General features: G+C 38.2%; 3 protein-coding genes across 3 annotated transcripts; 2 read left to right on the top strand and 1 right to left on the bottom strand.

Annotated features, from left to right (window-relative positions):
* Positions 1-5,546: 5,546 nt before the first annotated feature.
* LOC124886522 (receptor-like protein 9DC3) lies at positions 5,547-15,483 on the bottom strand. The gene is made up of 6 exons (XM_047395306.1): positions 15,409-15,483; positions 14,944-14,974; positions 13,946-14,175; positions 13,241-13,733; positions 5,884-6,245; positions 5,547-5,657 (listed from the first exon to the last, which is right to left on the bottom strand). Exons 1-6 carry the CDS (start codon positions 15,481-15,483, stop codon positions 5,547-5,549), a joined length of 1,302 nt encoding a protein of 433 aa, XP_047251262.1.
* A 13-nt stretch (positions 15,484-15,496) lies between these two features.
* On the top strand, positions 15,497-17,702 carry LOC124886521 (receptor-like protein 9DC3). Its single transcript, XM_047395305.1, has 3 exons — positions 15,497-15,520; positions 15,699-15,940; positions 16,067-17,702. Exons 1-3 carry the CDS (start codon positions 15,497-15,499, stop codon positions 16,671-16,673), a joined length of 873 nt encoding a protein of 290 aa, XP_047251261.1. The 3' UTR covers positions 16,674-17,702.
* Positions 17,703-18,007: 305 nt separating this feature from the next.
* LOC107838702 (receptor-like protein 9DC3) lies at positions 18,008-20,565 on the top strand. Its single transcript, XM_016681865.2, has one exon. It carries the CDS (start codon positions 18,090-18,092, stop codon positions 20,289-20,291), a length of 2,202 nt encoding a protein of 733 aa, XP_016537351.1. The 5' UTR covers positions 18,008-18,089; the 3' UTR covers positions 20,292-20,565.
* The last annotated feature ends 146 nt before the right edge of the window (positions 20,566-20,711 follow it).

The following is a 20,711-nucleotide window of genomic DNA, read 5'->3' as shown; positions in this document are numbered from 1 at the left end:
CGAATAATTAGTCCTCACAGGCAAAAAGTGGGCTGACTTTGTCAGCCCACTTTTTGCCTGTGAGGACTAATTATTCGGGAGAGGTTTATGCTAAGATTTACATTGAGGAGATAGTTCAATTGCATGGGGCACCAGTGTCCATTATATCCGATAGAGGTACGCAGTTTTCATCTCAGTTCTGGAGATCTTTTCAGAAGGGTTTAGGTACACAAGTGAATTTGAGCATAGCTTTCCACCCTCAGATGGATGGGCAAGCTGAGCATACCATTCAGACCCTCGAAGATATGTTGAGGGCATGCGTTATTAATTTCAAAGGTAGTTGGGTAGATCACCTGCCACTGGTTGAATTCGCTTACAATATTAGTTACCATGCTAGCATCAAGATGGCTCCTTTTGAGGCTTTGTATGGTAGGAGATATAGGTCTCCGATAGGATGGTATGAGGTGGGTGAGACTCAGTTGTATGGGCCTGATCTTGTTCATCAGGCGATGGAGAAAGTAAAGATCATTAGAGAACGACTCAAGACTGCTCAGAGTCGTCAGAAGTCCTATGCCGATGTTCGAAGAAGAGAACTAGAGTTTGAAATTGGTGATTGGGTGTTTCTCAAGGTTTCTCCTATGAAAGGAGTTATGCGGTTTGGAAAAAAGGGTAAATTGAGCCCTCGCTATGTAGGGCCATATCAGATTCTGAGAAAGGTTGGTACAGTTGCTTATGAGCTAGAATTTCCTGCAAGTTTGGGTTCCGTTCATCCGGTATTCCATGTATCCATGTTGTAGAAATGCATTAGAGATCATTCTATGGTATTGCCAGTAGATGGTATCAAGGTGACAGACTCCTTGTCTTACGAAGAAGAACCCGTTGAAATTTTAGATCACCAAGTTCGAAAGCTGAGGAGCAAAGAGATAGCCTCAGTTAAGGTACTGTGGAGGAATCAGAAAGTTGAAGAAGCCACTTGGGAGTCAGAAGATGACATGAGAATTAGATATCCTAATTTGTTTGCTTCGATAAAGGATGAGACATAAGGTACTATTCCTATCTTATCTTTCCTAGTCCTTTATTATGCTTGAAATCATGTCCGTCTGTGTCCCGCATCATCATTCGGGGATGAATGATCCTAAGGGGGGGATAATGTAACGCCCTACATTTCGGGCTGCAATAAATACCATGATTTCGATGCGTTGATAATCCCAAATCCATAAAATCCTATGCCAATATGGCATGTTAATTATTTGTGTAGCAAGTGAATCCATTCAAGTTTCAATTTAGACCATAGAGGTCCTTCAACTCATGGATGAGTTGAAACTATTTCGATCGACTAAGTTTTAGTGGATGTTGTAAAGTGTGTCAGCTTTCATAAACCATAACTCTCTGTATATGTCTAATTAGGAATCCTACTATGTGTCAAATGATAGGCATTCGAGTTATCTTTCCAACGATACCAATTTGGCTAAAATCTGACACACAATCAAGAAGTTATGGCCTTTCAAAGTGATATGCGTCGCCTAACCAATAGCCAATGGCCATTGGAAAGCATAGGCAATAGTCTTGGCGGCGCCTATGTGAACACAGGCAATGGGATGGGCGGCGCCTATGTAAAGAATTCTAGTGACTTAAACACTCCGTTTTGGGGACAAAGTGGTCCTTTTCCACCCTTACTTAGCCCTAAAACACGAAATTCAGTTCCAAGGACCCCTAAATACACCTTCATTCATCAAAAGTGCTCAAAGATTCTCCTTAGGGTTTCAAAATAAAAATCCAAATAGTTCAAGATTCGACCGTAGGTTTTCAAAGATAATTACATATTTGGAATCACCAATCTGCAAGCTTCAAGAAACATCTATTATCCTTGGAAATAGAGGTACGTGGGGTTATCCAAAAATCTCATGGGTCTTTAAATTCATGTTTTACAAATGGAGGTTTTGAAACTATGAATATAATTATGTTTTGAACGTTTCTATAATATTGAATTTGGTCTTTAGGCCTACTTCCGAACGATTTGACATATTATATATGTATATGCATGTGTTTCGAAAAGGTGATATTTTGAGAGCATGAATTATATGAAATCTCTCTCTTGATGTGAATTTGTTTTGAATGTGCATATGATGTAAATTGTTTGAAAACATCTTGAAAGGCATGACATGAAATGTTTTGAGAATTGATATGATTTTGACTTGAAAACGAGAGGGTTATGTGTGTTGAAACATATTGAATACAATGGTTGAATGAGAAGAATAATGTGATATTGATGGCTTGCAAGTCGGGTATGACGATACCCTACAGAATATGATATGTGATTGAATCAGATAAAATTTGAATGCATTGATTTTACATGAGATAGGTGGATGCCCGAAAAAGGCGTTTGAGTGTAAGGGCTCATCGCTGGAAACTGTATTTGCCGACACGGGAATTTGGTACCAGGCTAAGTGATCTTGAGTACTTGACTTTATGTCATTCCCAAATTGGGATTATAGGTAGGAGCCCGGGCTAAGTGATCTTGGGCACTACCATTGGGTCGAGACACCATGCTGTGTGATCTTGAGTGTCTCTCCCTCACTTATACTCTAATCTTGACGGCAACCGAGGTTTGACAGTTGGTGTAAATTATGTAGGGTATTCCACGTAGCTCAGTTGAATTTCATTATTGTTGAGAAACTATTGCATTACACCCATGTGTTTTCAAATGATTTGATACGAAATTGCTTTATAATGGCTCTCAACTATATTTTGTAAAAATATTATGTTTTGTTTTGATATCTCTATGTGCCAGTACTTTTGTGCTGACCCCCTCCCCTCTCTAACCTCTCAGGTTCAGAGGCCCAGTCTAGGGGTCAAGAGAATCACAGACAGAGTTACAGAGACAAGTGGTGAGCCTTCTATGTTTCAGAAGGTCTTATTTCCTGCAGTCCTTTTATCTTATATTCAGTTTTGGGGTCTACTGGGGGCCTTGTCCCAGTTTATATACGGTTACTTGACTCAGTCATTTGTTGGAGATTTTCGCAGACAGTTGTTTAGAGGTTAATTGATGTTGAGGGAACCTTATCTCCCCGTTATTGTTTCTTTTCATATTTATGATCATGTTTCCGAATTATTGTGTTTCTTCCGCATTACTTTGATCATATGAATTAGGTGCATGATTACGGGCCTCCATGGTTCGAAATGCTCGTCACGTCCAGACCCTGGTTCGGGTCGTGACACCATTCCTCTGAATTTCTCATCTTATTTAACAACTCTATGGCTTCCAAGAACGCAGTTACATGGGGTATTGCCCAAAAGAGTTTTCCACCTTTCCAACTTGGAACACCTTGATTTATCATTCAATTCCCTAACTGGTCCGATTCCATCCAACGTAAGTGGACTCCAAAACCTACAATTACTCTACTTGTCATCAAACTACTTGAATGTGACTATACCTTCTTGTATATTCTCCCTCCCGTCACTACAATTGTTAGACTTGAGAAATAACTCTTTCAGTGGCAAAATTCAGGAGTTCAAGTTCAATAATACATTGGAATTCGTTTCTGTAAAACAAAATCAGCTGCAAAGTCCTATTCCAAAGTCACTCCTAGACCTGCAGGACCTCAAATTAAATACTGCTAAAAACTGGACATATCCCTTACAGTGCTATTATATCCAAATGCACAGGTTGTTGCTGAGAAGGCTAAAAAACCAGGAGGTATACCGTAACTATGGAGAGCAAAACAAGGTTGCTGATATCCTATCATAGGAAAGAGGAAAAGAAGAAGCTTTTGAAAATGTTAAGTGCAACAAATAGTGAAGAAAGCGTAGTAATCAACCAGGATGGCGTAGTTCGTCCAATTCAAGTAGTTTGATGACAATATGGGAAACTGTACGTTTTGTTAGGAAATTGATTGAATGACCTGAGGATTTTTCCAATTTCTGTTATCAGTCGAATATGCCATTGGATATATTATCTCTACATACTGTAGACAAACGAAAACAAAATTCGATTGAGTCAGAAAGGAAGAAAATTCATGACTTATATTTTGCAAGGGGCAGCCCGGTGCGCTAAAGCTTTCGCTATGCGTGGGGTCCTGGTATGAACTGGACCACAAGGGTCTATTGTACGTAGCCTCTCCTTATATTTTGCAAAGGGCTGTTTTCCAAGGCTTGAATCCTGATCTCCTAGTCGCATGACAGCAACTTATTAACCGGTTACTCCTGGATCCCGCTTCTTAAAAGAGTCTATAAGATCATTAGTTGGTGTATAGACTTTGGCAAAAACCTTTCAAAGTCTAAAATTCAGAAAAGTTTGATTGGTTAGAATAATAAATGATATATAGACTTTGGGTAAAATAACATTTCAAGTCAAAATTTCAAAAAAATTGATTGGTTAGAATACACCTTGACTTCCAAGTCAAAAATCCATCTTTTTTCCACAACAAGTTCATGATTGATACAATCAATCATCTTCAATGTGAATGATAAGGTAAAAATCAATGGTTTGATAATGTGCAGAAAGTTTACTTTTTTCTGGGAAAAAGGACACTTTTTGGAGTGAAACAGTTCGCGTTGAAGGCCAAATGGGAACAGAAGCAAGTTTGCATTTACAGAAGAAACGACTTCACTATCTAATGGGATTACTCTATACAGTAATGAGATTGATACGTATAAGCGACAAACAGAATCAAGAATGGAACAACTGCTGGAAGACAGTTCAGTTCCAGCTAGACATATAGAAAGAAATTGCTTGTTTCATGAAAAGTAAAAAGATATAATTAGTTCAGTTACTTTTATGTGACGAAAAAATAGTTTTTGTGGTAGTTTTGTTATAGTAGATAGTTTTGTGGTTGTGTTATTGATTATCATAGCAGGTAAAGTTCAAATTTTTCTTTGGTTCAACTAGATCTGTTGTGTGACCATACAAATGAAACAATAGGAGGAACCTCCCAAAGGACAGCTGGGGCTCTGTGTGTTTGGGGCGTGTGGGGGGGGGGGGGGGGGCACATTTTGGTGGTTCAACTCATTTCAGCAAGGTGACGGACAGGTTCAGAGGCTGGGGTAGAAGACTCGGTTGAGGATGAGATTATGTTTGTTATAGAACCGACAGGAATAAGCAATACCACAAACAAAAGGAAATAAGAACACACAGATTTTACGTGGAAACCCTTGACGGGAAAAACCACGGCCAAAGGAGGAGGAAATTCAGTATAATGGAGAGAAATACAAGGAGGAGATGAAAGTCTCAACGATGTGTATGAAAACCACCAAAAACAACCCACTAGATCGCACTTATATCATACGTGCGTACAAATAAATCCTAGGCCCAAAAACATACTGGTCAATCGCTACACTACCACCACAGGCCCTCCAAAAGATCTCAAACATGGGTCACACCGCGATCTTTTCAGGACAGGATCAACAAAATTCGGGTCAAAAACTCTCACAGTGTTGATGACAGGTTTCTCCAAAGGTACCCTGCCTATAAGGTACTTTGTCTTGAAAAAATGGAGTTGTATGGACTTCCAACTGCTGGTAGATAAAATCACACACAGGATCACAAGTATTTACTCTAAGACACTATCCTATGCAAGGAGGTTGCAAGTGATAAATGCTGTATTATTTGTTGTCAATGACTTTTGGGCAACGGTTTTCATTCTGCCACAAGATGTACTGAAAGAGGTAGAAATTTCATCCTGCAATTTACAAAAATGAAGGATTAAGGTTAAGAAATTTAAGGATGAAATGTAATATTATGAACGATAGAGATTACGTTGAATACCTGGAAGTTACACGCTAATATCTTTTCTTGTGCCTTTTCATTCTCTTAGCAATTCTCTGTTCAAATTTTACAACCATCCTCGAAAACCAGACTGGATAGTGAGTTGACAGCATTATGTATATTATGGACAGTCCAATAACCAGACCACAACTGAAACCCACGAGAACCGCCTGCCAACTGATCAAATCTCCTTCTTCTTCTTCTTCTTCTTCATCATCTAGCTCAACTGGAGTTGTCGCTTGCGGTACCCCATCATCACCACCAAAATCGTTTGATAGTGGCAATCCATGTAACCCATCATTCCCTTGGTATGAACTGTTCTCAAACGTATCAAATTGTTTTCCTTTGGGAATGAATCCAACAAGATGATTATCAGAGAGATTTAAGAATGCAAGAAATGTGAGAGATACAAGCTGCTGTGGAATTTTACTGCCTATTTTGTTGGATGAGAGATCCAATGATTCAAGTACAGATAATTGATGGAATGATGCTGGTATATGACCTTCCAAGCAAATATGAGATAGGTTCAGCGTATGGCGTCCAATAATGCTTGGGAGATTGTAACGCCCCGTATTTCGGGCTACTATATAGACCATGATTTCGATGCGTTGATAAACCCGAACCCATAAATCCTATACCAATATGGCATGTTAATTATTTGCGTAGTATGTGAATCCATTCAAGCTTGAATTTAGACCATAGAGGTCCTTCAACGCAAGGATGAGTTGAAACTATTTCGATAGATTAAGTTTTAGTGAACGTTGTAATTTGTGTCAGCTTCCATCGACCATAGCTCTCTGTATATATCAAATTAGAGAGCCTACTATGTGTCAAATGATAGGTCTTCGAGTTAGCTTTCCAAAGATACCAATTTTGCTAAAATCCGGCACCCGAGCAAGAAGTTATGGCCTTTCAAAGTAGTAGGCCATAACTTGAAAACTATTACATTATGCCCATGTGTTTTCAAATAATTTGATTTGAAACTTCTTTATAATGGCTCTCACCTATATTGTGTAAAAATATTATATTTCTGTTTTGATTTCTCCACGTACCAGTACTTTTGTATTGACCACCTCTCCTCCCAGGTTCGGAGGCACAGTCTAGGGGTCCAGACAACCAGTAGATTTCTTTCGACAGATCGCAGAATCAAGTGGTGAGCCTTCTATATTTCGGAAGGCCTGTCCCAGTTTTCAGATAGACATTTATTTTAGTCATGTAGTAGATATTTCACAGACGTTATAGAGATGTTGTGTTAAGATTGTGGGACATTATTCCCCATTATTACTTTCGCATAATTCTTGACCATGTTTCCGTTATATTGTGTATCTTCCGTATTTCTTTTATCATATAAATTGTGTGCGTGATTACCAGACAGATAGGGGTGTTTTGGGTCTCATGGTTTGGAATACTCGTCACGGCCAGGGCCCGATTCGGGTCGTGACAAACTTGGTATCAAAGCACGGTTCATGGTCCCAGGGTGTCTGCGAAATCGCATCGGGTAGTGTCTTGTTTATGGGTATGTAGCGCGCCACACTTATAAGCAGGAGGCTACTAGGCATTTAGAAATGTCTCTCTTTCTGCATGTTCTAGTTCGTGCAATAGAGTCAGAATGTTCCTCGTTCATACTCAAATTCGTGCTATGGTATCGCCCATACGAAAGTAACAGTCATCCCAATTATTTCCTTACTCGGACATTCTCAGACATGTCTCATCATTGGGCTGATTAAAGTACAAAAGTTTAGAGTCTAAATGGTATGGTTCGTTCTGATCGAATTATATAAGATTTTTGCAAGGACTTGAGAAGAGTCCGTTAGTGCTTCAGAGTGTGTTGGTTCTAGTGTGAACCTTGATTTTGATAAAATCGTGCTTTTCTGCCTGTAGTATTAAGTGTATTCAGTTCTTTTCAGAACTTATGTTGCCAGTGTTACGCTTCAGAGGTAATAAGGTGTAGCAGAATGTTCGAACTGTATTTCCATCCGAATAGTAGTGTGTGTTAAAGTTTTTTTGTCATGACCTATTGGTAATGAAATTAGACCAAGAAGTTGGTGATGTGAAGTCACAAAGTTAGAAGTTAGAGTGAGGATGATTTACCCCTTTATAGTGATAAACTAATTTGGTAGCTAGCAACATGCGTGGGCAGTATGGTAGTCCATGGAGGAAGTGTTTGACTCCGATTTTATTTCAAGTAAGATGTGTATTCTTAGTTCATTGAATATTGCGTATTAAATCTCTATCTCATGAAACATTGTCATCAAAGCATTGTTGAAAAATAAAGTCTAGTGAAGCCGTGTGGGGCTCTTTCGATTCACTAGCATAGTTGACTTGTCATTCATCCCATTTTCTTGTTCAAAATACAAAATCAAAGTCCAGTGAAGCCGTGTGAGGCCTATTTCGATTCACTAGCAACTTGTTGTCCAACTTGTTGTTCTTGTGTAGGTTTAATGTATGTATAGCTGAATCTGGTTGCATGAGATTGGGCCGGTAAAGAGATGATTCATCCTTGTCTGTTAGTTTAGTAGAAGTGATTTTTCGGTTGCTTGAAGTGTGAAAATGGCTATATTAGCCAGTAAGTTGTAAGTATAGACTCATGGTTTTTGTGAAATTTGAAGGTAGTCTAAATGTATGTTTGGGTAAGTAAGTATGAGGTGAGAAATCCGTATAAGTAGAAAAGATTGTATGGGGTTATAATATAAGGATAAGGTTGACCATGTCTATTATGAGGCTTTAACCCCCTTGACCCTCTTTTCATTGGTAGTTGTAAACTAGTGCTACTTGTGAGAAGGTATGTAGTAGATTTTTGAGATATTTGGGTAGAATGTCCCAATTTGATGGATTAGTATATTTATATTATGTTGCATTCTTCATTGGTGGTAGATGATTAATACTAAACTATAGGCTTGAATTTAAATGGTGTGGTGGTAAATTCTGGCAAGAGTTTGATGATGCATGTTTTGTGGGATTAAGTTAGTAGGCTTGAGGTGCTGAAATAGTACATGCTAATGGATTATGATAAAGGAAAACCGTTAGGTCATGATCGATTATTATGGTTATGAAGTTCTAGTGCACTAGTGTTTCGTGATGTTTATTTATAGTTTCTAAGTGAAAATTTTGTGTAAGGTCGGGTTGTAAATCATGCATAGCACTAGATATTAAGTTTGAATAGTTGATGTCCATGAAGGTGGATGTGAAGATTTCTTGGTTGTACTAGTTGTATAGAAGTGATCTAATAGGCTTGAACGGTGCATGAAATGGCTTAAGTTTAAATTGATTCGTAATGAAGTATAATGTTGTAGGTATGGTGTAGAAGTATGCCAAGGTGATATGAGGTTGCGGCGTATTTTTCTAAGACTATTACATAATTTTTGTGCCTAGTGGTACCATTGAATCGTTAAGTGGAGAAAGACTAGTTAGATGGTATATGGAGATCTAAATAGCCATGTTAAGTGTTAGAATCTAAGTTTGAGTTTTGAAGGTTGAATCGATACAAATAAGTGTGCAAACTAGTGTATCCCAGAAGGTAGTCATTCGGGTTAAGTTCTATGATATGCATGCATTGTCTTTTTTTTTTCAGACCCTAGAGTGCAGTAAGTGTAGTTCAGTTAGAATCTGGTAAAGGATCTCCCAAACTCTAGATGATGACGTAAAGCTGAGGGGGAGATGATAGAACGAATGACCAAGTAAGGCTCTCAGATTCTAGTAGTGATGCAGTATGATTTAGAACATCAGAAAGTGAGGGTGGATCTTAACCCATTCCTACCTCAGTATTTTTTTTTAGTTATCCGGATGCTTACTCATGCCATACGATTTAGTTCCGTGATTATAGTTCATGATTCCGGTATATGATAGAGAGTCACGTACTCTTCTAGTTCCAAGATAATGAGTTCTAGTTCATTAAAGTAGTCAGAAACACATTCTTTATGTTATGAACTCTAGTTGAGGTCATACAACTTATGACGCATGTACTCACTCTTTATAGTGTGCTCAGTCCCGTATAAAAACCTTTTCATGCTTCAGGATCTTATGTTTTAACCTTTTAATGACCCTCCCTATGCAATGATAGTGGTGACAATGTAAATGTTCTTGTTGATGGAAGATCATAGTATGCTTGCTTAGATAAGGCAATAAATATGAAGTAAGAGTTGGGGCCAAGTCTTTGATACATGTGATGGTTATTTGAAAAGTTGGTGTGTGTATGTTTTTAGGATAGCGCGTGGGAGTTATATTGATAATAGTTTAGAAACTATGTGAAGTATGTATTTATGGGTGATTGCCTTGAAGTCAGCATATTGTTATAAAATAGGCTTGAATGACGTTTTGGGATTGTAGTGGAAGGTCGCAATATGCATTAGCGACTTCATACTAAGAGTTCAAAGTAGTCATTGAAGTGGTAAGGCATGTTATACTTAGGATGTGATCTTTAAGGGAGATATAGAAGATTGCATCATATGGTTTAGAATAATAGCATGGTCTGGCATGTGGTGTTTTTTTTGTGACTTAGAGTTAGGCTTGATCACGGCGAAGGGATTAAGTTAAATGTCGAAAGATTTGTCAATGCTCATATGAGAATTTTAAGCTGATTTGAATGAATATGATATTTATAGGGAATAGTATAGTTAAGGGATATTCGGGAAGTGCGCTAAGCCTGAAAGTAAGAAGTTGTATTGCCAAAGGTCTGAAAATTCTATCCTAATTTAGGAGTTATATATCTATATTCCAGACTGCAGAGTAGTGTCAATGTTGTGATTTTCTCAGCTGGATGTCTTGTGTAATCCATACCCAAGATTCATCGCTCCCTATTACTGCTAGAACTTCTTTAGAGAGAGTATTGAAGAGATACTCCAGATTGAGTATAAGTTTCCAGTATAGTTCAGTCTATGTGGCCAGCAAATCAATTTAGCAGTCAGATTTGCATGACTTGTTTTCTCGTCTCTTTATTAATCATGCTACCCAAAATCTCAGACATGCTACTATTCCAAGATAGAGTATACTAGTAATTGCGAGTATAGATCAGTTCATGCGTCATGCATTAGATTCAGATTCCAGAGGTTCAATTATGATTCAATTCGTAGGTGCCCTGTGCATTGCCTCAGTTCCCCGAGTATCTTAGTGAATTGAGCATTCATAGAGGGACATAGGGTCCCAAGGGGGAGATACCCCATTCTGTTGCATGCATAGATTCTTATTACAAGCTCCGCACCAGCTATCATTGCGTATTCAGTCATACATTCATATGTCAGTTCAGTCAGATATGCATGCATTAGAAACCCATGTTCAATAGAAAAAGTTCAGCTTATCAGTGTATTCAGTTCTACGTCCATGAGAACAACTCAGTAACAAATCCATGCATCAGATATGCATGATTCATTATGAGAATTCAGCCTATGAGTCGCTTCAGTTGTGTATTCCATGCATCAGATATGCACGTCCGGTATAAGAATTTAGAACATCAGTAGTTCCAGTCTTATAATCATGTTTCAGATCAATGTATTCTTTCTTAGAGAAACATATCATGTTCGCGTTATTCCATACCTCTAAGCTTCAATATGTTCCTACCCATCATTCGAGGACGAATGATCCCAAGGGAGAGATAATGTAACCCCCCGCATTTCGGGATACAATATAGACCATGATTTTGATGCGTTGATAATCTCGAAGCCATAAATCCTATGCCAATATGTCATGTTAATTATTTGTGTAGTATGTGAATCCATTCAAGCTTGAATTTAGACCATAGAGGTCCTTCAACTCAAAGACGAGTTGAAACTATTTTGATCGATCAAGTTTTAGTGGACGTTGTAATTTGTGTCAGCTTCCATCGACCATAACTCTCGGTGTGTGTTGATTAGAGAGCCTACTATGTGTCAAATGATCGGTCTTCGAGTTAGCTTTCCAACGATACCAATTTGGCTAAAATCCGGCACCCGAGCAAGAAGTTATGGCCTTTCAAAGTAGTAGGCGGTGCCTATGTAAACATAGGTGATAGCATAGGTGGCGCCTATGTAAACATAGGCGATAGCATAGGCAGCACCTATGTAAAGGTTTCAAGTGACTTAAACACTCCGTTTTTGGGGTAAAATGGTCCTTTTCCACCCTTACTTAGCCCTAAACACGAAATTCAGTTCCCAAAGACCCCAAAATACACCTTCATTCATCAAAATTGTTCAAGAACTCTCTCTAGGGTTTCAAAAAACTCAAGCAGCTCAAGATTCAACCGTGGGTTTTAGAAACTAATTGCATATTTGGAATCCTCTCAACGTAGGCTTCAAGAAGCACCTAATATTCGTAGTAATAGAGGTACATGGGGTTATCTCAAAAATCTCATGGGCTTTAAAAATGGGGGTTTTGAAATTATGAATATGATTATGTTTTAAACGTTTTATGATATTGATTTGGCCCTTAGGCCCACTCCCAAAGTGATTTGCTATATGATATATGTATATGCATGTATTCCGGAAAGATGTTAACTTGAGAGCATGAATGATATGAAATTTCCTCTCTTGATGTGAATTTGTTTTAAATATTCATATGATGTGAATTGTTTGAAACATCTTGAAGAGCATTACATGAAATGTTTTGAGAATTGATATGATTTTGACTTGAAAACGAGAAGGTTATTCATGTTGAATAAAATGGTTGAATGAGAAGAATGATGTGATATTGATGGCTTGCAAGTCGGGTATGACGATACCCTATAGAGTATGACATGTGATTGATTTGAACAAAGTTTGAATGGATTAATTTTCATGAGAAAGGTGGATGCCCGAAGAAGGCGTTTGAGTGAAAGGGCTCATCGCTAGAAACCGTAGTTGCCGATGCGGGTCATATGATATTGTATCCTACATGGGAGGATAATAAAATAATTGGGACATCTCACATGGGGGGATTTCCTGCGGTGTACTCACATGGGGGGTATACCGGCTCCAAATCCTGGCTGCTACTTGGATTGGAGGCTTGGCCGCCGAGCACCAGAGGCGGATTCCACCTAGCCGTGGAATTACAATTTTAGGGTATTCCACCTAGCTCAATTGTATTACATTGGTATTGAAAACTATTACATTATGCCCATGTGTTTTCAAATAATTTGATATGAAACTGATTTATAATGGCTCTCACCTATATTGTGTAAAAATATTATATTTCTATTTTGATTTCTCTGCGTACCAGTACTTTTGTATTGACCCCCTCTCCTTCCAGGTTCGGAGGCACAGTCTAGGGGTCCAGACAACCAGTAGATTCCTTCCGACAGATCGCAGAATCAAGTGGTGAGCCTTCTTCGCAGACGTTATAGAGATGTTGTGTTGAGATTGTGGGACATTATTCTCCATTATTTCTTTCGCATGATTCTTGACCATGTTTCCGTTATATTGTGTATCTTCTGCATTTCTTTTATCATATGAATTGTGTGAGTGATTACCAGACAGATAGGGGTGTTTCGGGCCTCATGGTTTGGAATACTCGTCACGGCCGGGGCCCGGGTCGGGTCGTGACAGAGATAACCTTCAAATCTGTTCCTTGAGAGATCGATAATCATGTATGTAGTCAAAACTCGAGGAAGCTCTAGATCCAGTCCCTTTGTTGTAACTATCAAAGAAATATGAGAAGAATATATATCTGCAACATACTCTGGGGTTCCACTGTTCTCACCACTGATTTTCATGGCTTGACAATTCTCAAAAAGGCTCCCTGGTAATTTTCCACTAAATCCATTGGATGAGAGATCTATGACTCGAATTTGAGCAAACGAGTTGTTTGTCCTTGAATCTTTTATAGGGCCGTGAAACTTATTTGATCTCAAACTTAAAATCCGCAAATAAGGAAGGCCTCCCAACCAACTTGGAAATGTGTCATTCAACTCATTGTTGCCTAAATCAAGGAATTCCAAATATCTGCAATTGATCAACGATGGTGGAACTTTCCCCTTCAGCTTATTCCGGTCTAATTTAGAATAACGTAAAACAATGGTTTGGACCTGAACTCCTGAATCTTTCCACTGAAAGTGTTATTCTTCAAGTTTAAATAAGTTAGTGATGGAAGGGAGAATATCCAGGAAGGTATAGTCCCATTCAAGGAGTTTGATGTCTAGTAGAGGTATCGTAGATTTTGGAGTCCACTTATGTTGGATGGAATTGGACCAGTTAGGGAATTGTATGGTAAAGAAAGGTCTTCCAAGTTGGAAAGGTGAAAAACTCTTTCGGGCAATACCCCACGTAACTGTGTGCCTGGAAGCCGTAGTGTTGTTAAATAAGAAGAGAAATTTAGAGGAATGGTGGAAGAGATGTTCACAAAAAAAAGGTCAAGCTCTCGTAATTGGGTCAAGTTCTTAAGGAGCAGTTCAAAATTGTAAGGCCCCAGTGTAATTCCATATCGATCATTAGCCCGTATACGAAGAACATATAGTTTAGAAAGGTGCGAGCTTTCTGCTGGGATTAGACCTGTAAAATGTGAACGCGATAAATCAAGATGCGCCAGGCTAGATAACTCAGTTAATTTAGGTGAAATGAGCGATCCAGAGAAATTATTATATGATAAATCAAGCCTTTTGAGACTGGAGAGCTGAAACAGGCTACTGTTTAAATGAAACGTGCCTTGAAGTCTGCTGCAACGGATAAATCAAGAAATGTTTGCTTTGTGTGTGTATTCAATAATTTTTGATGAGGTATATATAGTGCAAAAATGGCAATTTAGAACTAATCATTTGATGGGTCACACAAATGAATGCTGGAAACTATCAGTAGTTCACATTCTCAAGTCAATGCATTTTGTCAGTCAATTTTAGACAAAGATGTCACAACAAAAAGGTATTTGTTTTGGTTCCCTTAACAACCCTCCAACTAAAAAACACACACAACTTTTCTTTTTTTCTTAACTTCTTCTCTTTTCACGGAGTAAATTTCATGGGTGGCCATCCAACTTTGTGTTCATTATCCAAATGTCATTATTCTTTATTTTGTTACACAAAAGCTAATTATGTGGATTTTTTGCACTTGAGCGAAGGGTCTTTGATAAACAACTTCTCTACCTCCACGAGGTAGTGGTAAGGTATACGTATGCACTACCCTCGCCAGGCCCCACTTGTGAAAATTTCACTAGGTATGGTGTTGTTGTTGTAATGTCTTAACTTTTTCAAAAGCTTCTTCTTTGCCTCTTTCCTATGATAGGATATCAGCAACATTGTTTTACTCTCTTTAATTACGCTGTACCTCCTGGTTTTCTAGCCTTCTCAGCAACAACCTGCATTCAGATGTAACAGCACTGGATATCTAGAGTTTTTAGTAAAGTAATAACCTCTTTGATTCGAGTCCGTGGAGATTTTTAGTGGCGTCAAGTTGTTCTCCACTACAATATTTATACCCTGCATAATAACTAGTAACTCGATTATGTTGTTAGTTTTGTTAGGCATGTCCCTCATACATCTGATAACCCATTTTCCGATCCCTACAATTCATAATCACAACCGTTGTACCTCCTACCACATGGTTATCGAGGGAAGAGCCATCAGTATTAAGTTTCTTTCAATATATAGCTGGAACTGAATTGTCTTCCAGCAGTTGTTCCATTCTTGATTCTCGTTTGTCGCTTATACGTATCTATATAATTACTGTATAGCATTATCTCATTAGATAGTGAAGTCGTTTCTGCTGCAAATACAAACTTGCTTTTGATACCATTTGGCCTTCAACGCGAACTTTTCCACTCCAAAATGTGTCCTTTTTCCAAGAAAAAGTAACCTTTCTGCACATTATCAAACCAATGATGAGGGGAGCCTTGGAGAAACTGGTTTATAAGTTGTTGTCATGCAACTAGGAGGTCAGATGAGGCTACGTGCAATAGACCCTTGTGGTCTAGGCCTTCCTCGGACCGCGCGCATAGCGGGAACTTTAGTGCACTGAGCTGCCCTTTTTTACTGTTAGACTCTTTTAACTGTTTCTTACTTGACTACTGTTAAATTCAATAGTCTTCACATGAGTTGAACGACACATTTCCAAAATGGTTAGGAACTCTGCCGAATTTGAAACTTCTAATCTTGAGATCAAATAAGTTGCATGGTCCTATCAAAGCTTCAAAGAACAAAAAGTTGTTTGCGCAACTTCAAATTATGGATCTCTCATCTAATGTGTTTACTGGGAATTTACCAACAAGTCTTTTTGAGAATTTCCAAGCCATGAAGATAATCGATGAGAACGTGAGAGACCCTTGGTATGTAGGAGATCAAAATGGTATATTTTATGAATCTATGATGACAATTACAACAAAGGGATTGGATCTTGAATTCGCTTGAGTTTTGACTACAAACATAATCATCAATCTCTCAAGGAATTGATTTGAAGGTTTGATTCCAAGTATTATTGGAGATCACGCTGCACTCCGCACGTTGAACGTATCTCATAATCACTTGGAAGGTCGTATACCAGCATCACTGCACCAGCTATCTGTACTTGAATCATTGAATCTCTCATTTAACAAAATAGGTGGAGGGATACCTCAAGAACTTGCATTTCTCACATCACTTGAAGTTCTAAATCTCTCTCACAGTCATCTCATTGGATGCATCCCCAAAGGAAAACAATTTGATACGTTTGAGAAGAGTTCATACCAAGGGAACAATGGATTACATGGATTTCCACTAAGTAAAGATTGTGGAGGTGATGATGGCGTACCACAAAAGATAACTCCAGTTGAACTGGACGAAGAAGCCGAAGAAGAAGAAGAAGACGAAGAAGAAGAAGCCGAAGAAGAAGAAGAAGAAGATGATTCACCAATGATCAGTTGGCAAGTGGTTCTCATTGGTTATGGTTGTGGATTTATCAGTGTACTGGCCATAATATACATAATGTTGTCAACACAAACTCCAGCATGGTTTTCAAGGATGGTTGACGAATTGGAATACAAAATTATTACGAGAATGCAAAAGCACAAGAAAAGATATTAGTGCATGACCGCTAGGCATTCAACTTGATCATTATGCAAATTGTTTTGATTTGACTTAGCTATCAGCATTTTCATTTGATCATCACTTGTCATGCTACCAATTTACATATGCGCGAGAGAAGAAGGCATTTTCTTAAATCTTTTTGTCGACTTATTGCTAAGCGTAAACCATTCCACTATGTGTCTAACTTTAATTCTTTTTTTTTTTTCTTTTTGGAAACTGCAGGTTCCAAGTCTACTGAGTAGATGGAATGCAAATACAAGCTTTTATTTTCATAGTTTCTGATGTTTCAACTTAGATTTTTACTACTACCTGTTATTGTATTATCTTTGTTTTTGTTTTTCTGATTGTTGCTACTGCCTTATTTTACATTTTTCCTTGAGTCGAGGATCTATTGGAAACAGCCTCTCTACCTTCAGGGTAGGGTAAGGTCTGCGTACGCACGATCCTCTCTAGACCCAACCATAGGATTACACTGGATTTCTTCTTGTTAGTATCTGATGTATCATGAAGTGTTTGTTAGCCTATGAAGAACGTCACGAGTTTTCTTCCTTTGTGACCCAACCAAATTTTCTTTTTATTTGTTAATATGTAGAAATAAATTCAGTCTAATAAATTCAGCATATTACTGATAAACAGAAATTTGGACAGAATTTGAATCCTCAGATCATTCAATCAATTTCCTAACAAAACCTACAGCTTCTCATATCGTCATCAAACTACTTGAATTGGACGAACTGCGCCATCCTGGATATCCTCACTTCCATCACTAAGCTTTGAGGACTATAACGATGTGTTTCATCTTCATTGAAAAATAGCATTAAATTTATACTCCAAGAAGACAAGAACAACAGACTCACACTCACCTAGTTGGACTTCATGAATCAGTGGTATATGAAGAACATGATGCCACGTCTCGGCTCCTGCACTGTCTTCTATCAGTCGGTACATTCTCGTGGGAAATTGGCTAACGCTGGCGCGCACTATGTAAGGTGCTGTATTCATAGTAGCTATACATCCCAACCTTAATGCTTTAGCAAGTAACGTCCTATTCCTATAATATAAAGTTATATTCTTGAGTGTCTTCAGAGCTGGCACACTTGTAATGTTGTTGTCTTATCCTAACCAATTAAGTTTGTGTGGTGTGTGTGGAGGGTTGTTTATCTAAAGATATTTTCTTTTGGAATCTTTATCTAAATGTATCAGACAAAATGCATGTGTTGTTACAAGTGGCTTTCTGTTGTAGCTTTCATTTGAATCTTTTTATGCATTGGCATTCCAACAGTAAATATTCATTAAAAAATTTTATTTGCTATATATACCTCATCAAAATTACTATTGAATAGAGACACAGAGCAAACATTTCTGGATTTCTACTCTATCAACTTAATTAGTTTTCATCATTTTAGTGCAGCAATGGGTTGTGTAAAACTTGTATTTTTTATACTATATACCTTTCTCTGTCAACTTGTTTTCTCCTCAGCGTTACCTCATTTGTGCCCCGAAGATCAAGCTCATGCTCTTCTGCAATTCAAGCACATGTTTACCTTTAATCCTAATGCTTCTGATGATTGTTACGATACAAGAACTCTTTCATGGAGCATGAGCACAGATTGTTGCTCATGGGATAGAGTTCTGTGTGACGAGACGACTGGACAAGTAATTGAGCTTGACCTCTATTGCAGCGGACTTCAAGGCAAATTTTATTCCAACAGTAGCCTGTTTCAGCTCTCCAATCTCAAACGTCTTGATTTGTCTCGTAATGATTTTTCTGGGTCGCTCATTTCTCCTAAATTCGGTGAGTTATCTAGCTTGACGCATCTTGATTTGTCACATTCAGGTTTTACAGGTGTAATCCCAGCTGAAATCTCTCACCTTAATAAATTATACTTTCTTTATATATCAACTGTTGATCCGTATGGGCTTAGACTTGGGCCTTACAATTTTGAACTGCTCCTTAAGAACCTGACGCAATTAAGAGAGATTTACCTTGACTCTGTGAACATCTCTTCAATCATCCCTTTAAATTTCTCTTCTTATTTAACATATCTATGGCTTCGACGCACACAGTTACGTGGGGTACTGCCTGAAAGAGTTTTCCACCTTTCTTACCTTTCTTTGTCATCCAATTCCCTAAATGGTCCAATTCCATCTAACGTAAGTGGACCCCAAAACCTGCAAAGACTCTACTTGTCATCAAACTACTTGAATGGGACTATACCTTCCTGGATATTCTCCCTCCCGTCACTATCTGATTTATACTTGAGGAATAACTCTTTCAGTGGCAAAATTCACGAGTTCAAGTCAAAAACATTGCTTTACGTTAGTCTAAAACAAAATCAGCTGCAAGGTCCTATTCCAAAGTCACTCCTAGACCAGCAGGAACTATATTATCTTATCCTTTCTCAAAATAATCTCAGTGGACAGATTGCTTCAACCGTCTGCAATCTGAAAACACTGAGAGTGCTAGACTTGGGAAGCAATCATTTGAACGGAACAATCCCACATTGTTTGGGTGAGATGAGTGGACTTAAGGTTTTGGATTTAAACAACAATCGTCTCAGTGGAACAATTAATACAACTTTTAATACTGAAAACCAACTTCGCATCATTAACTTGTACGGGAATAAACTAAAGGGGAAAGTTCCGCCATCGTTGATCAATTGCAGATATTTGGAATTCCTTGATTTAGGCAACAATGAGTTGAATGACACATTTCCAAGTTGGTTGGGAGGCCTTCCTTATTTGCGGATTTTAAGTTTGAGATCAAATAAGTTGCATGGCCCTATAAAAGATTCAAGGACAAACAACTCGTTTGCTCAAATTCGAGTTATAGATCTCTCATCCAATGGATTTAGTGGAAAATTACCAGTGAGCCTTTTCGAGAATTTTCAAGCCATGAAAATCATTGGTGAGAACAGTGGAACCCGAGAGTATATTGTAGATGATTATTCTAGTTCTTACGCGAATACTTTGATAGTTACAACAAAGGGACTGGATCTTGAACTTCCTCGAGTTTTGACCACAAACATAATTATCAATCTCTCAAGGAATAGATTTGAAGGTTATCTCCCAAGCATTATTGGAGATCTCGTTGGACTCCGTTCGCTGAACCTATCTCATAATGGCTTGGAAGGTATTATACCAGCATCATTGCAACATTTATCCGTACTTGAATCTTTGGATCTCTCATCCAACAAAATAGGCGGTGAAATTCCACAACAGCTTGTATCCCTCACATCACTTGAGGTCTTAAATCTCTCTCACAATCAGTTCGTTGGATGCATTCCCCAAGGAAAACAATTTGATACGTTTGATAACAGTTCGTACCTAGGGAATGATGGGTTGTGTGGATTTCCCCTCTCAAAAGATTGTGGTGGCGATGATGGGGTACCGCAAGCGACAACTCCAGTTGAGCTAGATGATGAAGAAGAAGAAGAAGGAGATTTGATAAGTTGGCAAGCGGTTCTCATGGGTTTCGGTTGTGGTCTGGTTATTGGATTGTCCATAATATACATAATGTTGTCAACTCACTATCCAATCTGGTTTTCGAGGATGGTTGTACGATTTGACAACATAATTGCTGCGAGAATGAAAAGGCACAAGAAAAGATATTAGTGCGTAACTTCCACGTATTCAACTTAATCTCTATCCTTCATAAGATTACATTTTATTTATCTATGTATTTTCTACCTCCTTCATCCTTAAAGCTCTCAACTTTAATTCTTTGTTTTTGGAATTTGAGGACGAAATCTATCGAGTTGCTGGGATGCAAAGAGAAATTTTTACTTTTCTAGTTTGTAATTTTTGTTACATATTCAGCCTGATTATTAGTTTGCTAATTGGAATCGACCACAAAGTATAAATATATGAAGTTGTCTTATCTTTTTCTTACTTACACAACTAATATAATAGCAAAGCTAAACGTTACCATGAAGACTGTCCTTGTTGATATGATTTGTTGGCTTAAATATCCTTATGATGTTAACTCAATGGATAAAGATAGCTCTACAAAGTTTAAGCGTATAAACGTTTGAG

This window comes from Capsicum annuum, chromosome 8, assembly GCF_002878395.1.
Source record: "Capsicum annuum cultivar UCD-10X-F1 chromosome 8, UCD10Xv1.1, whole genome shotgun sequence".
In the NCBI taxonomy this organism is placed as follows: domain Eukaryota; kingdom Viridiplantae; phylum Streptophyta; class Magnoliopsida; order Solanales; family Solanaceae; genus Capsicum; species Capsicum annuum.
The sequence above is the reverse complement of the archived record's forward strand: the minus strand, read 5'-3'. Positions and strand labels throughout refer to the sequence as shown.

Excerpts from the sequence above, each read along its gene's own strand:
- LOC124886522 (XM_047395306.1), bottom strand. The coding sequence starts at position 15,483 with ATGTGCAGAAAGGTTACTTTTTCTTGGAAAAAGGACACATTTTGGAGT. Across the intron at positions 13,734-13,945 it reads CAGGCACACAGTTACGTGGG|TGGAAAGATTCAGGAGTTCA; the intron begins GTATTGCCCGAA and ends TAACACTTTCAG. Across the intron at positions 6,246-13,240 it reads CTCAAGGAACAGATTTGAAG|GTCATATACCAGCATCATTC; the intron begins GTTATCTCTGTC and ends TTTGCTTGGAAG.
- LOC124886521 (XM_047395305.1), top strand. The coding sequence starts at position 15,497 with ATGAGGGGAGCCTTGGAGAAACTG. Across the intron at positions 15,521-15,698 it reads GGGGAGCCTTGGAGAAACTG|TCTTCACATGAGTTGAACGA; the intron begins GTTTATAAGTTG and ends TAAATTCAATAG. Across the intron at positions 15,941-16,066 it reads GAGAACGTGAGAGACCCTTG|TGAAGGTTTGATTCCAAGTA; the intron begins GTATGTAGGAGA and ends AAGGAATTGATT.
- LOC107838702 (XM_016681865.2), top strand. The coding sequence starts at position 18,090 with ATGGGTTGTGTAAAACTTGTATTTTTTATACTATATACCTTTCTCTGT.